At 40.2% G+C, this 13,734-nt stretch overlaps 2 protein-coding genes and 1 non-coding gene across 4 annotated transcripts in view; all 3 read right to left on the reverse strand.

The window, feature by feature from the left end:
* The window catches only part of LOC115364671 (ubiquitin carboxyl-terminal hydrolase 29-like), a 1,382-nt gene extending 1,068 nt beyond the window's left edge, over nucleotides 1-314 (reverse strand). The window contains exon 1 of the mRNA XM_030059207.1: nucleotides 253-314. Coding sequence (XP_029915067.1) covers nucleotides 253-314 — 62 coding nt within the window. The remainder of the gene's footprint in view (nucleotides 1-252) is intronic.
* A 1,748-nt stretch (nucleotides 315-2,062) lies between these two features.
* LOC115365096 (nucleolysin TIA-1-like) lies at nucleotides 2,063-11,724 on the reverse strand. Of its 2 annotated transcripts, none has more exons than XM_030059871.1 (12): nucleotides 11,474-11,724; nucleotides 10,578-10,674; nucleotides 9,899-9,997; nucleotides 9,180-9,234; nucleotides 8,519-8,606; nucleotides 7,938-8,013; nucleotides 7,230-7,338; nucleotides 7,036-7,131; nucleotides 6,491-6,575; nucleotides 5,497-5,635; nucleotides 3,772-3,920; nucleotides 2,063-2,189 (listed from the first exon to the last, which is right to left on the reverse strand). In XM_030059871.1, the coding sequence occupies exons 1-12, from the start codon at nucleotides 11,503-11,505 to the stop codon at nucleotides 2,141-2,143; spliced, it is 1,074 nt and encodes a 357-aa protein (XP_029915731.1). In that variant the 5' UTR covers nucleotides 11,506-11,724; the 3' UTR covers nucleotides 2,063-2,140. The 2 variants fall into 2 exon arrangements, with proteins under 2 accessions (XP_029915731.1, XP_029915730.1); XM_030059870.1 differs by having other exon boundaries at nucleotides 3,772-3,923; nucleotides 11,474-11,722.
* Nucleotides 11,725-12,246: 522 nt separating this feature from the next.
* Nucleotides 12,247-12,317, reverse strand: trnag-ccc (transfer RNA glycine (anticodon CCC)). Its single transcript has one exon. It is a non-coding gene; the product is annotated as a tRNA-Gly (tRNA).
* Nucleotides 12,318-13,734: the final 1,417 nt, after the last annotated feature.

Consider the following 13,734-nt stretch of genomic DNA (forward strand, 5'->3'; position numbering starts at 1 on the left):
TTTCTTCTCCTGTTGCCTTAGTGTTTTGGCTGCATTTTGAAGATTTTGGCTGCAGTTCAACTTGGCTCAGGGTTCTTTACGACACAAATAGTACAATATGAGAAATGACAGTGGGCTTACAAAATGTGTAAACACTTTCTCGTGTTATCTTCCGTTACCAGATGTTTTGTGAAGTTAGCAAACATTGTAAGGTAGATATTCAACTTCAGTGTTTTCCCAGACTTTGCAGACATGTGCAGGAGCTGAACTTACCTGAACTCATACTCACCTTTGGTGGTTGAAACATCTGGCAAAGTGCAAGGACAGTGGTACATTACATAGCATTTTTATTTTTCAATTCCTATACTCTTAAAGGTTAAATTCTTGGCTCAGGCTGAGTCCATAGCTGAAGACCGTTCCTCAGCAACAAATCACCATGTATAAAATAACAGCGAGCCAAAGACTGCATAAAATATTCTTTCTCATTAAGACTGAACAATTAAAGTTTCTACTTTCTGCTCTATAACTTCGATCAAATAATAAAACACAATTCTCAGCCAGACTCTGACTGGTATGCAACTTAAAGACCCTTCCTCAAAAACTGCAGTTTTATGAATTAAACACTAATTTTTTACCCTCTATAGCATTTCAAAATGCTTGAATTTTGGGGTGTGATCTATCATCATTTCCTTAAAGTGACAATGACATTCTGGGACTGTTCTATCATCGGGTGTGTCCTAGATTAACCCCAATCCCATCCCCTGTCTGAAAATAAAACAACAACAGTGTGGTTTATGCGCATCAGCATTTTAATTGGACAAAGCAAGAAAACATTGATTAGCAGAGTCATTATCAATTCTCAGGGCTAACACCTTTCTAAACAAAAGGGTCTGAAAATGTCCGTAGGCACTGCCTAATTAAAAGAGTGATCATGTCAGCTAAAAGAAACCAGCTCTATAAGGCAACAATTATGTAGGCCTCCCCATTACTCTGGCAAAAAGGGCAACAGTGTAAAGTTTGAATCCACTCAGGTCTGTGATACAAAATACTGGCGTTTCAATATATATTTAAAAAAAAAAAAAAAACCATCAGAAGTGTCATACATGTTCACCCTTTAACATCTGGAACTGTGTTAACTTTTAAGTTTGCACTGCATGGCAATGCTGTCTTGTCCCTGCATGGAAGAATCACGTGTTGCACTGTGCCAGTGTCACATTTGATAGTGCCACTCTGCTACGTACAATGTTGGAGTTAACTGTTGAGTTATCAAAACAAAAAAAAAAAATAAAGAAAGCAAGCACCCACAGTTAACAGTAGCATTTTACTTACATTGTTTCAAATGAATGCATGGTTATTTACACGTGGAGAAAAGATTTGAGGCTGTCCGAAAGATGTGAAGGAGAAATGGAATGCAAAAAGAAAAACACTCTTGGTAATCAAATTCGTCCAAGTACAAGAGAGGAAAAACTGTGCAATATTTATCTGCCCTTACAGAGAAACAGCAGTGGCAACAATCCCTGCAATTGGTTTTAATCCAAGAGAAAATGAGAAAAAATTAAACTGATTTCCATTCCTCAAACAATAACTAAGATTCATAACTTAGCACATGATTCAGACTGAAACAGTTTCTCATCTTTAAAAAACGACAACCCCTCGTTGAGTGTCCAAGAGGGGAGTGTGAAAATGGAAGCTATTTGAGTCAAATGTAAAACCAAAAAAAAAAAAAAAAAAAAAAAAAAAGCGCAAATCCAAAAGTTTCTCCTTTACAGTTTTATATTCATTTACAGTTAACTTAAAAATGGTAAGAGCACTGGTTCGTGGCCAGTCTTGCCTACCACAAAGGGTGTAATACCTGTGTGGGTCAAATTGCTCCTCCCTGGCTCCCCTTACCTCAACCCCCCATGAAATCCCATTTACATCTTCTATCGATGTCAACCTCCCATTAGGTTCCACGTCCCAGTAAAAAGTCTTAGTCCTGCCGCAAATGGAGGCGGTGTTACACAGCCCGCGGGGCACCTTACAGCCATTAAAAGGCTGACGGTTGACAAATCTCCCACCCCACCCCCTTATCAGTGTTGTGGGGTATCCTGCGGCTCCCATACCGGGCTGGTTGGCTAGCATACTCCCATTCAATCCCTGCGTAGGCTCCATAACCCCACCGTTACTGATGGCGCTCACGCCCAGTCCACCCAGCACTGGCCGGTAAGTGACTGCAAAATCGAGGGAAAGAGAGAGAGAGAGAGACAGCAAGACAAAATGCCAGCAGGTTAGAAGAGACAAGGCGACAGGGAGCCAGGGGGAGGGCACATATTAGAGCTACTAGACTCTGGAGCAGGCTAGAATGAGAATCAGAAGGCAAACAGAGTTATCAGAGATTGTGAGGATAAGGCAGGCTAGGTGAAAATGAGAGCTAGCAAAAGAAAAAAAAAAAAAAAAAAAAAAAAAAAAAACAGGCTTGGTGAAACAAGTGGAGGGCATTTTGGAAGGGCCAAAGGGAAATGTAATTTGACTAAACATGAGTCAGCAGCAGACAAAGAGCATACAGGCTAAGCAGAGTGACCTCTATAATCCATTCTACCACCCTCCCAACTGCTGACATACAACAGCGTTCATAGTCAAGCCTAAATAAGATAAGCTACATTATATAGTGCAACAATGTAGGTTATCTTAATTCCTCGTACAACGTTTCTGCATTTGGCCACAAAATTCACATAAAGTAAGTCTGTGTTTTACCAGTATTTATGTGAAAAAGTGAAGATGACAGCTTATACAGGATAGAGTTTCTCTTCAGATTTCAAGTCAAAAGAGGCCTGGCCTCTCTTCTCTTAGGCATAACGCATTTACAGGAGACATCAAAACACCACTATCACTGCTTTTAATTACATTTACCTTACACCTTCGTACATAACCTAGTTCTACAGCCGTGTCACCAGGAATTTTGCACTGTCATATATGGCCCTTTCATTTATTGTGTTTAAGGCGCACAAAAACTCTTGCACATACACTGTCCTAAACAAAAATAAATCTGGAAAAACAGTCTACAAATGATATTTCACATGGCTACCACATTCACAGAGCAAATTTTCAGGTAATGTTGTAAAAACAAAATCAAAATGGTAAATTATTTGATGTAAAAGCTATGCCATGAATGTGGACACAGAAATGAAGACAGTCCTTGTATACAACAGAGAATCTTAAACCTGGGGAAGCCGTTCTCCATCAACAAACTGTGTCTCAATAAAAACTGACAACTTAAATTTTTTGTTCTGAAATGAGACATATCCATCATTTGACACACAAAAAGATACATCTTATTGTAACATCAGAAATTACTTGTAAAAACCATTTGGAGGTTAAAAAAAAAAAAAAAAAAAAAAAAAAAACAACAACAACAAATTATCAGCTAATTTAAGCCTGTTTCTTACCAAATGTGACGTTTTGGAATTGTGTACTTTTTAACTACTGAATGCCTAAAATTCAGTGACAAAAATGGACATTTGCCATTTTGGAATGGAACCTTCAAATATCTGATTCTTTACCAGTGAGGGGGAAACACAGTGATAAAGTAAAAATTATTATTTTTTTGTGTGCTTTTGTGTCAGTCTTCACAAGCTGAACATGGTGAAGGGCTCACAAGCGGGCAAGATGTGGGGGTTAGTGGGGGGGGTGTTCATGGCTCCCTCCTGTGGCCAGAGCTGGCACTCCCTTCCCCGGTCTTGGAGGGGGGACCCTGGGCGGTGCTGGATGAGTAGGAGGCGGAGGAAGGGAGGCCTTGCGCACCGTGCTACTTACTTGAAGCCCTGCTGATTCCAGGCCTGGCCGTAGACGCCATAGGTGGGGACCTGCCAGCCGTTGGGGACATACTGGCCAATCTGGGGCCCATTGCCGTACCACTGACCCCACTGGCCGTAGGGCTGGGCCGCAGCAAAGCCCATCTTGTTCTGCTGGATGCGAGAACAGAGCACAAGTTTATAGTCAACTGTGTATGACTGAGGGGAGACTCATTGTGTTCAGTTATACCCTCCCCTTTGTCCTTACGTGGGTGAATTAGTTAGAAATCTACAAGATAATGTGACTTTCAGGGTTGAACGACTGTTCAAAACCCATTCCACATGTTGGAGCCCAAGCAGGAAGCTAAGTTACATTAATTGATGTGGCCCAAAATTCAGACATTCAATCCTTAAATAACAAATAAATTCCACCCATAAATTCAATAAATTACCAACTTCATTTCCCAACTCTGATCAACACAAAGACATCTCAGTCAAAAACATTGGATAAGTGCTCACTTATGTGAGCCATTATGGAAGTTCAGCAGCAGCCCGGCCTTCTATTTCTTTTAATCACAAAAAACAACTGGCCTGTATTCGGGGCCTGCCTCATATATAGCTGAAAATTAAGGATATGAAAACATCTCTCTGAAAGCGCCCTGAGTCTATTTTTTCTCATTCTCTCTGTATCCATTTCATTTTATTACACACAACAGACAAACAATCTGGTAGCACGTAACTGCTGTGTCACACGTGCCCCTGCCTGCAGCACAGAGCCCGACCAGATCTCACCGGTTGGACTAAATGTAGAATTTGAGCTGCACAGAGTTTGGTTAGAGAACTATACACTTCAGAATGATTTTGTCTCAGGGGAGAGAACGGGACATGATGGTGGGAGAAGATGGCCCTGTTCTCTAGTTTGATATCAAGCGGTGATTAAACAGCCTGACGCACCACAACAGTGTTGGCTATTGTCTTCCTGCAAGGCATCTTGTACCTCAAAGTTGAAAGGACTTGTAGATGTTTATTAGGATGGTTTTTGATTTTTAAAGGCTTCATTTACAATTTTTTACTACAAGTTTAATGTTTGAGTGTTGTGTAAATGCCAACATGCTCCAACCCCTAATCCAAATAATAGCTGATTACCTGCCAAAGTGGCTGGTAGATCAACTCCCACAAGCCAACATTCCCCAGCATTTGGCAGCTGGTTGGTATTATTTTTCATCCTTGTTCAAGAATAAAAACCTGAAGGTTGTCCTGAAAGTTGAATTGGGGCTAGAGAAGATACTGATGGGGAATGGAAAGCATCCAGTCACTGAAAACAATGGCTATTGTCTTCAAAGGGAGGAAGGTGAAAAAGACACAAAAACCTCCTGTGTAAAACCAACAAGCCAAACTGCCCAAACAGAAGTAGCAGATGTTCGGCTCCAAATGACATCTTTTTTTTCTTCTTCTTCACATAAATCCCCTGAAAATGCATAAACGTCATTCAGGAAGCGCTCTCTTCTGTATGAAATTGTGAAATTCTCCAACAGCACCAGGAATTTTCATTACTGTTGACTACTTTGACAGCCATCTGCCCATGTATTTCAACAGGTACAACATGATTTTGGCACGTTTTGCATTAGGGGTTCAATGCCAGGGGGGGGTGTCCCGATGCTGCAGGTGGATACACTTATTTAACCCTACAAGTAGAGATGTGGTTGAAGCAGACAGCGACTGTTAACTGAAGAGTGTCTGTTTTTACCTGCGGCATGGGCATCTGCTGCATGGGGTTCATCATGTCTGGCGTCTCCTTGCCCCAGTAACATTTGACTATGTGGCCCTCTAGTGAGGTGCCATTCACTGACACAATGGCATGAGCTGCTGACTCATGGGAGTTAAACCTGGACACAGATAGAGGGAGAGACTGAGGAAACGTTTAGGTACATGAGCCTTATTTCCTTTATATTCCTTCAGCAATAATGACCTCCCCGTTGCTGGAAATGCACTCTGACTCTAAAAAACTGCAACAAGGCAACAATTCATTGTGTGGGCTAACTGATAAAGGTTTTAAAAATGAATATTAAATATATAATGTAAGCATCCAAATATCATTTTTAAACTACAGACACTAAACTGATGCTGGTAGTAAGCCTGGCAGCACAATGTCCCAAAAGCATATTACATTCTCAAAATAAACACATTTTGAATGTGTAGTATGAAAATGCACTCTACTCAAAAATGTCAAGAAGCATACTTGATTTTAACTACTATCCCGTAATGCAGCAAGTAGCAGAGGGGAGGAGCTACTCAAAGCTCAAAAATGTAAAATAAAAACACAATTGACTATGTTCTACAGGGGCAATGGTAACAAGAGAAGTTCAGAAAAATCAAAAATTAGGTTGAGATACATGTTGTATTTGCTACTTTTTTTTTTTTTTTTTAGATGCTTTGCATAATGCCCAGTTAGTTACATAAAAGTGCAGTGCATTGAATTAATAAACTAATTGCCAAAACAGTACACTATGATGGCCAGTGCCCAGTAAATACTGTTTACTATTAGCATGCAGTACATTTTTGGGACAGGATGTAGCTTTTGTACCTAAATGACCCCTGCTACCAGAAACCAAATACTTTTTGATAAAATTTACACAGAGCATGTCATTAAAAAATAAATAAAATAACAACACATTCTACTTTGGTTTGGGGAAAAAAGGTTTGACAGGCAATAATGAATCAGCCAGAACTCATGTTCATACCTCACGAAAGAGTAGCCTTTGTCTGGGAAAACTCTGATTTCCATGATTTGTCCAAACGGGGAGAAGGTCTGTCTCATCAGTTGTTCTGGAGGCCACATGAAAAGGGAACATTAGACATCCTTATGTTTCCATGCGGGTAGGTGTGTCATTACAAAAAAAAAAAAAATACAGAGCTGGATCACTTAGAGGCTTAAATCTAAGGCCACTATCTATTTCACTATTACTGGCCACAAGTGTTTGGAGTGGCCTGCCTGAGGAAACCAAATTAGAGAAATCAGTAATTTCTTGGGAACCGCTCCTTAAATGAAACTTATATATATTTACTTTGAATGAAATTAATTATGTCTGACTGCTGTATTTTTTGGAATCTTTGTTAATGATAAGTTAAAGTGTTCATTGTTTTTTATTTGTTCCCCCTGGGGATCAATAAAGTATTCTGATTCTGATTTGTAAACACTTATGAAATGACAAATATTTCAATAATGAACATTATAAATCAGTGTCAGTGTTGATAGTAGCAGCAGCAGTGGTAGTAGTGTCCTGACCTGTCAGTCCTGTGCTGACTCCACCACAGTACACGGTGCAGTTACTGGGGCTGGACTGGTTCACTACTTCATCAAAGGATAGGTGCTTGGAGTTATCTGACAAAAACAAATATGAACACACGGCACTTAACACATTAATCTAACCACTCGCAGAGCTGAAAATCCAGTATGAAAGTAGATGAATCTCCACACACTTTCATAGGTGGTCTTTGGGGCAGGGGGCTTTCTTGTGGCCCAGTTAGTTCGGATCTGTCTGCCTCCTAACCACTGACCCCCCATCTGCTGAATGGCGTTCTCTGCATCCTGCAACACAGCAAGAACTGGGTCATCCCATCATGCCACACATTAAATAATTCAGGACCTCCAATGACAAACCCCCAGACACTGAAATGTTTAGGTGCACATGAGTGACATTACAAAGCAAAGCATATAAAAATAATTAAAATGCCCATCACTACATCAAACATGTTACTTTCTTGTCTGGGGGGGCTTCTCACTGGCTGCAACCCAAATCTACCTCCGGGTATAAATAAAGTTACCTTACCTTACCTTCTTATTTTTTCTCGATAGAATGTCTATTTTTTTAGAGCATGTTTTACAAAAATGGTAGCGCAGCAGAATCCCACCAACAGCAGCAGCGCTGAAGGATGAAGGGGCATCGACAGTAACTGTGCAACATTGGAAGCATTTCTTGACTACACTGGGGCTGGGCTATACAGCAAAAAAAAAACTCTAGACTTCTCTTGCTTTTCACTGCCTACTGCTAACTGATGGGAATCTTTGTGGGCATGATCATGAGTGTATGAGATTACAACACACCTCTCAGTTTCACGATTCGGACCGTTTTGCATTATTAAAATGAATTCGAATTAGCCGATTTACTGCCCAGTCCTACTACTCACCCACTTGTTGAAGAAAGACACAAAGCCATAGCCTTTAGATTTCCCTGTAGCCATATCTTTCACAACACGGGCATCCCTGTGGACAAATGTGTCGTTGGGAGCACATCAGAAACACGCACCACGACGGGATCACATCAACATGTAATCAATTTATAACAGCACTTCAATGATTCAGGATGTGGAAGGATATAGTTTGTTTCCTTTGAACCCCATTAAACTGGATTTAAACGTCTTCTTAACGTGACAAAAGTAGATGTACTGAAGGGACCTAGCATAAAATTTGCTAGAAAAAGTGAAATTAAAGGACAAAAAACAAATACTTAACATCTGAACACCTAGAATTATGTATGAACAATTCACATGAACTGTTTAACATTTTTGTCTAGCTGGACAATTATGCTGCTAAACAGGTAAGTGTTTTTTTCTCTAGATTTTAAACAAAATATTGTGTTGGAGTTCCTTGCTGCTAAGTTCCCTGAACACACTGCTGCCTCCTCATCCTGACATCACATGCCAGCTTCATTTCCCAGTATCTGTCCTTCATTCATAATGTTTGTCATAAATATTAGCGTGATACTTACGATATCCTGCCAAATGGACCGAAGGCAGCTTTGACGTCTTCTGTGGTTATTTCTGGGCTGAGGTCTCCGACAAAGACATGGAAGTGATCTGCAGAAAAACACAGTTAAGACGTGTTTGATGTGACACATATTCTACCCAAACAGGTTACTACACAGTTTCCATTACAAAATTCCTTACTTTTCCAAGACGCTGATTTCTGAACTGAATTTAAAATGTTGTCAGTGACTGTTACTTGTTGACAGACAATAGGACTGTGATCATAACTATAACACATAATAACAAAGATTATATCTCACAATAGCAGATAGTGTGGTGTGTGGACCGACAGTACACATACCACTACATTACCATGTGTAATGTATTCTCATAACAAGAGCAACAAATTTTCCAAAACTTGTGATCTGTAATTTTCTCAAGTCCTAAAAATTACTATATTTACTGTACAGGATCCTGTAGCTTTATGATGGGATAGCCCAATGTCATGTGGTACTCATTTGTGTAGTATTTTAGCATTCAGTGAAACTCTATAGGAAGGCTCACCCTGAATTATGGCACAAGGAACAGTAACATTATATCCTGTGTATTCATAAATGTATGCAACTTTTCAAATCGGTGAAGGGATTCCGTCAAAAAATGCCAATGATAAGAAAATAGACTTACTACTTGTGTCTTTTTTCTGGCTGGTTGGCGTTGTGGCCCAGTTGACTTTGACCTCCTGTGAAGAGGGGCAGAGAGAGGACAGGCCAGGTGGGGTATGTTTACATCATTCACAGTACAACACTACTGCCTTCAACTGGTGTGACGCTACAAAATAAAAAAAAATCTGCCTGTTACACATAATGGGAGCGTGCTGGGAAGGACCTCCATTATGGGTACTTGTTACTTAAACCTGACAATCTAACAAATCAAATAGGTTCCCTATATTTTATTAAATTGTCCCTAATTAACTGTAAAGGCTAACATATTGTAGCGAAGGTAGGCTGCAACTGCAACCAGTTTAAGGATATAGACGAGTAATGAAACTCTGCACTGAATCTTGTTTATTCTTAAAAATTCTTAAAACAAATGAAAAAACGCCAAAATGACATAATTTCACTTGTTTTGAAGATGCTGTTTTGATGTGAACTGGATCACTCCTCTGATCTGAAGATCACGAAATTAGAGTTTAAGTTCTTGAACTATTTGATTTGCATTAGAAAACAAAGATCTTTCCTCAATGGCAAATGTGATAATATTCGGTTCACTATTAAAATCATTTCTTGGCATGGGATTAGTTATAATATATAGTGTCTGTCTAATTTACTAAGGGGAACATCAAATAAAACTTTCACACCCAAAGCCCACCCGTCCCCACTCACCCTGTAGATACGATAGCTTACCTTACCCATTATTTTCCGTCCGTTCATGGCTGCCAATGAGGCAGCAGCATGCCTGTGTTCATAGAACTCGACAAAGCAGTATGGATCATTTCCAGCCGTCTGTCAACGGGAAAACAAGACTGATATTAAGTTCACAGCAAAGGTAACATCACTCCAGATGACAAGCGCCTGCCTGGAGTACAGAAGTATAGGAGTGTTGGGCCCAGTATTACGGACTGGGAGAAGAAAATCAGCATCCGGTACATCTGTGGATTAACGTTTTCATCTGCAGTTGCACAAAACATCAGTGATTAAATGTTCTTCGCATTTGATTCCTAAGTTGGCCACAAAATGTTACCTTTACTGGGCAAATGATGACAGCCAGTCTTAACACCCAAACCAAATTCCAACAAAAGAAGTGTTTCAACAGTACTGCTATTTTTAATCACAGGGCCTATTGTAAATATGGATAATTTAAAAACTACTTATGGATGGTTGTGGGGGGGGGGGGGGGGGGGGGGGGGGGGGTCTAATTTTATGTCAGTATCATCGGTCCACCTTACTAATCAAATATGCTCATACAAATACAGATCTCTCCCTCAGGCCAGTGCTGATGAGAGTTTAGTCAGTTCCTGTAGACCAAAAAAAAAAAAAAAAAAAAAAATCCACAGTATCTAACACCATTATGGATAACACTCACATCAACTATCATTTTACAGCTCTTGCAGGGTCCAATCTGTGTGAAAACCTGCAGAATGAGGGGCTCAGTGACATCCCTGGACAGGTTCCCCACATACCTGCAGACAAGGGGAAAGAGATGGAGGGATGAAGTCTTTGTGAAACAGGAAGTAGCATGCAAACAAAGGCTAGATAACCGAGCTAGCTACAACCTAACCTTCCAACTTGGACAAAAACAAGTCATTAAATCCACAAAAAAACAAAAACGACAGTAACTAAAATGTGAAAAGGAGCCGCCTACACTTTACACAGACAGATAAAGGGTGGTGAGCGTCTTATTAGAGCCGTCTCGGCCTGTCTCTCTGAGCGTTGACGTGGCTTGTCTGCCAGCTAGCTAACGACAACGCTAGCCGGTGGAGAAACGCATTCAAACGGGCCTCATGCTAAGCGGTTTGGCAAGCTAGCTAATAAAATGACATGTTCAATCCGCGAACGGTCTCATGGCTATCCACTAATAATTAAATAATGTCAAACTCTGTGGGTGTATTATTCGACAAATTTGTGTATTTTGAAACGAACAGCCCGTTAACTGCGTTTGCAGTTTAAGCTAACGCTCGCTATCGTTTCATTTTCAGATGAGCTCCGGTGCCGTCTATTTACACGGCTAAAACAGACATTACGGAACACGTACATGTCGAAAACTACTATCTCCAAATTACATTTTGGAAGTCCGCTGTCGTTCATGTGCAATGGCAGCGTAGACACACTGTCGACATTTTGTTAAAGTAGCTACGTTTAATGGTTTTTGTTTGTTTCAACAGCGTGGAAATACTGCTAGCCTTTGGGTCGCGCGGTAGCTAACGTTAGTTACACGGAGCCCTCCAGCCTCAGGAGCTAGACGGGGCCGCTGCTACTCACAAGGTTTTGGGTTGATCGTCGTCCATCATCATGGTTCAGTGGTCGCGTCCTGAGAAGAGTTTAATCCCTTGACATACAAATAGCTTATGCTGAACTTGGGCGACCGCGAACGTAAAGGCTCTATCTAGTATTTTATTATGAACTGCTGCCCGAGTCCGCTCTCACACACACACACACCGCAGACAGCCTCAGTCTGATGCAAACAATGGGAAGTTGAAGATGGCGGAGGAGCGGCGTCAGCAGCGTCAACCTGCGCGCTGAAATGAAGCCAAAATCAAGCGCTCTCTCTCTCTCTCTCTCTCTCTCTCTCTCTCCAGCATACAAGCGCGTACATACATACATACACACACACACACACACACACACACACACACACGCACACACAGATCTGCCGCCACATCTGCATGGCTTAAACTGCAAACATGTCGATTGAATACCCATAGTTATAACTGTGCGGAATAATAATTTGCATAAAATACACTCGCTTTTTGCCAATCAAGAGAAGTACAAACGAGAAAACAGCTGGACACATCTGGGAAACGCATGTGACCCAGCCGCGGAGACCAGGAGACAACTAACTGAATAATTTAATAATAATAATAATAATAAATATATATATCTATTCATCGGGTTATATATCTAAAGATATCTAAATATATATTTATATATTCAGCCGTAAAGGGAAATGCCTTTGCCTGGCTGAACTGGGTGAAAAAACAATTATATAAATGCCCATAATGCAGTGGGGGCTTTTTTCCGGACAAGAAAAGACGTGCGCCGCCCGGGAATCGAACCCGGGTCGCAAGAATGGGAATCTTGCATGATACCACTACACCAGCGGCGCCCTGACGACTGCGGGCACAGAAGGCTGTTTTAACCACATGACATACCGAAAGATAGATAATGAAGTGAGAGATAGAATGAATTGAATTATAACACGCTGGTAGTGCTGCTGCATATCTCAACACTGATTTAGCAAACTAAGATAATAATGTTGTATTTTTGTTGTTGTTCGGCAAAAGAAGTTTAACAATAAAATACAATTCGAGCCCCCTGTGCCGACAAGCACGCAAAGTTTCAAAAACTACAGCGGTAAAATATTGCTAGTCTGTACATGGCACTAAACCTGATCGCGATTCTCATAATGTTTTGCCTAATGAAAATATCAAATCTAATTTATTTAATACTGGCCCACGTTTTAACAAGACAAATGATATGTTATTATTATGAGAGTGTGTATATTTGACTAACATGTCATACTAGGCATTTAGAGTTTCTTCTGTATACAGTGTCTGACTTACAAATGCAATGGAAGTGGATGGAGCTTAATTTACATAACTAATTTAGCTAATTCCTAAATCATACACGTCTTCAGTGTGAGACTGTGGATGTTTCATCAGCATTTAGAAATTTAAAAGCGGGTTCCACTGTACATAGTTGTATTATAAATACAGTGGGAGTGAATTAGGCTTCGTTGCCTTGCATATATTTTATAACTCATAAACTGTGCATGTCATCATTATGAGAATATGCACATTTGTCGTAAGAATTTTAAAGTTTGAATGGGCAGCAATCACACTTAATATGAGATTAGATTACTTAAAATGGATGTTTTTCTTTTCTTTTTTAAAATGTATTGCACACCTAAGACCTATAGTTGACGTCCCAGCCAGTGAAAGTGATCAGTTACACACTGCAAAATGTCTTTAAACGCAGTTTGCTCATCAGTTGTGAAATAATTTTTCCAGAGTAGGTAGAAAAAAAAACTGGTGACCTGGACAATTAATCTGCCACTGGGATGAGATAATCCCACTTATTTCCAATACTAATCAGTTTGTTGCTAGATTTTACTTGAATCAGTGTCATTGTCTTGATCCCAGTGGCTTGATGTGCTTTATTCTTCCTTGTTTCAACATATTTATATTTATTCCCAGAAAAAGCCCTGAAAGTGCAGTAGGATTAATTTATCCCAGTGGCATTTTTTTACCTCGTTGAAATAAAAACAAGATTTTAAGGCTGAATATGAGAATAGATGACTTGGGAAGATGGAGGCTTTTTAGCTGCAGCGTTGCTGTTGAAGAGACAAAAATTAATGTAACAATGGAACTAAATGGAAATGGATATCTGCTTCCCAGAAAACTTCCAGCTTGTGTTTACATCTGCTGACAGGACACGAGGAAGTCCTGCTGTGGATGAAATCAGCGGTGTGTATGCAGCCAATAGTGACTGTCAGATGTGTTTTAAAGCTGACATATTGGACT

The sequence above is a fragment of the Myripristis murdjan genome, chromosome 9, assembly GCF_902150065.1.
Source record: "Myripristis murdjan chromosome 9, fMyrMur1.1, whole genome shotgun sequence".
Classification (NCBI taxonomy): Eukaryota; Metazoa; Chordata; class Actinopteri; order Holocentriformes; family Holocentridae; genus Myripristis; species Myripristis murdjan.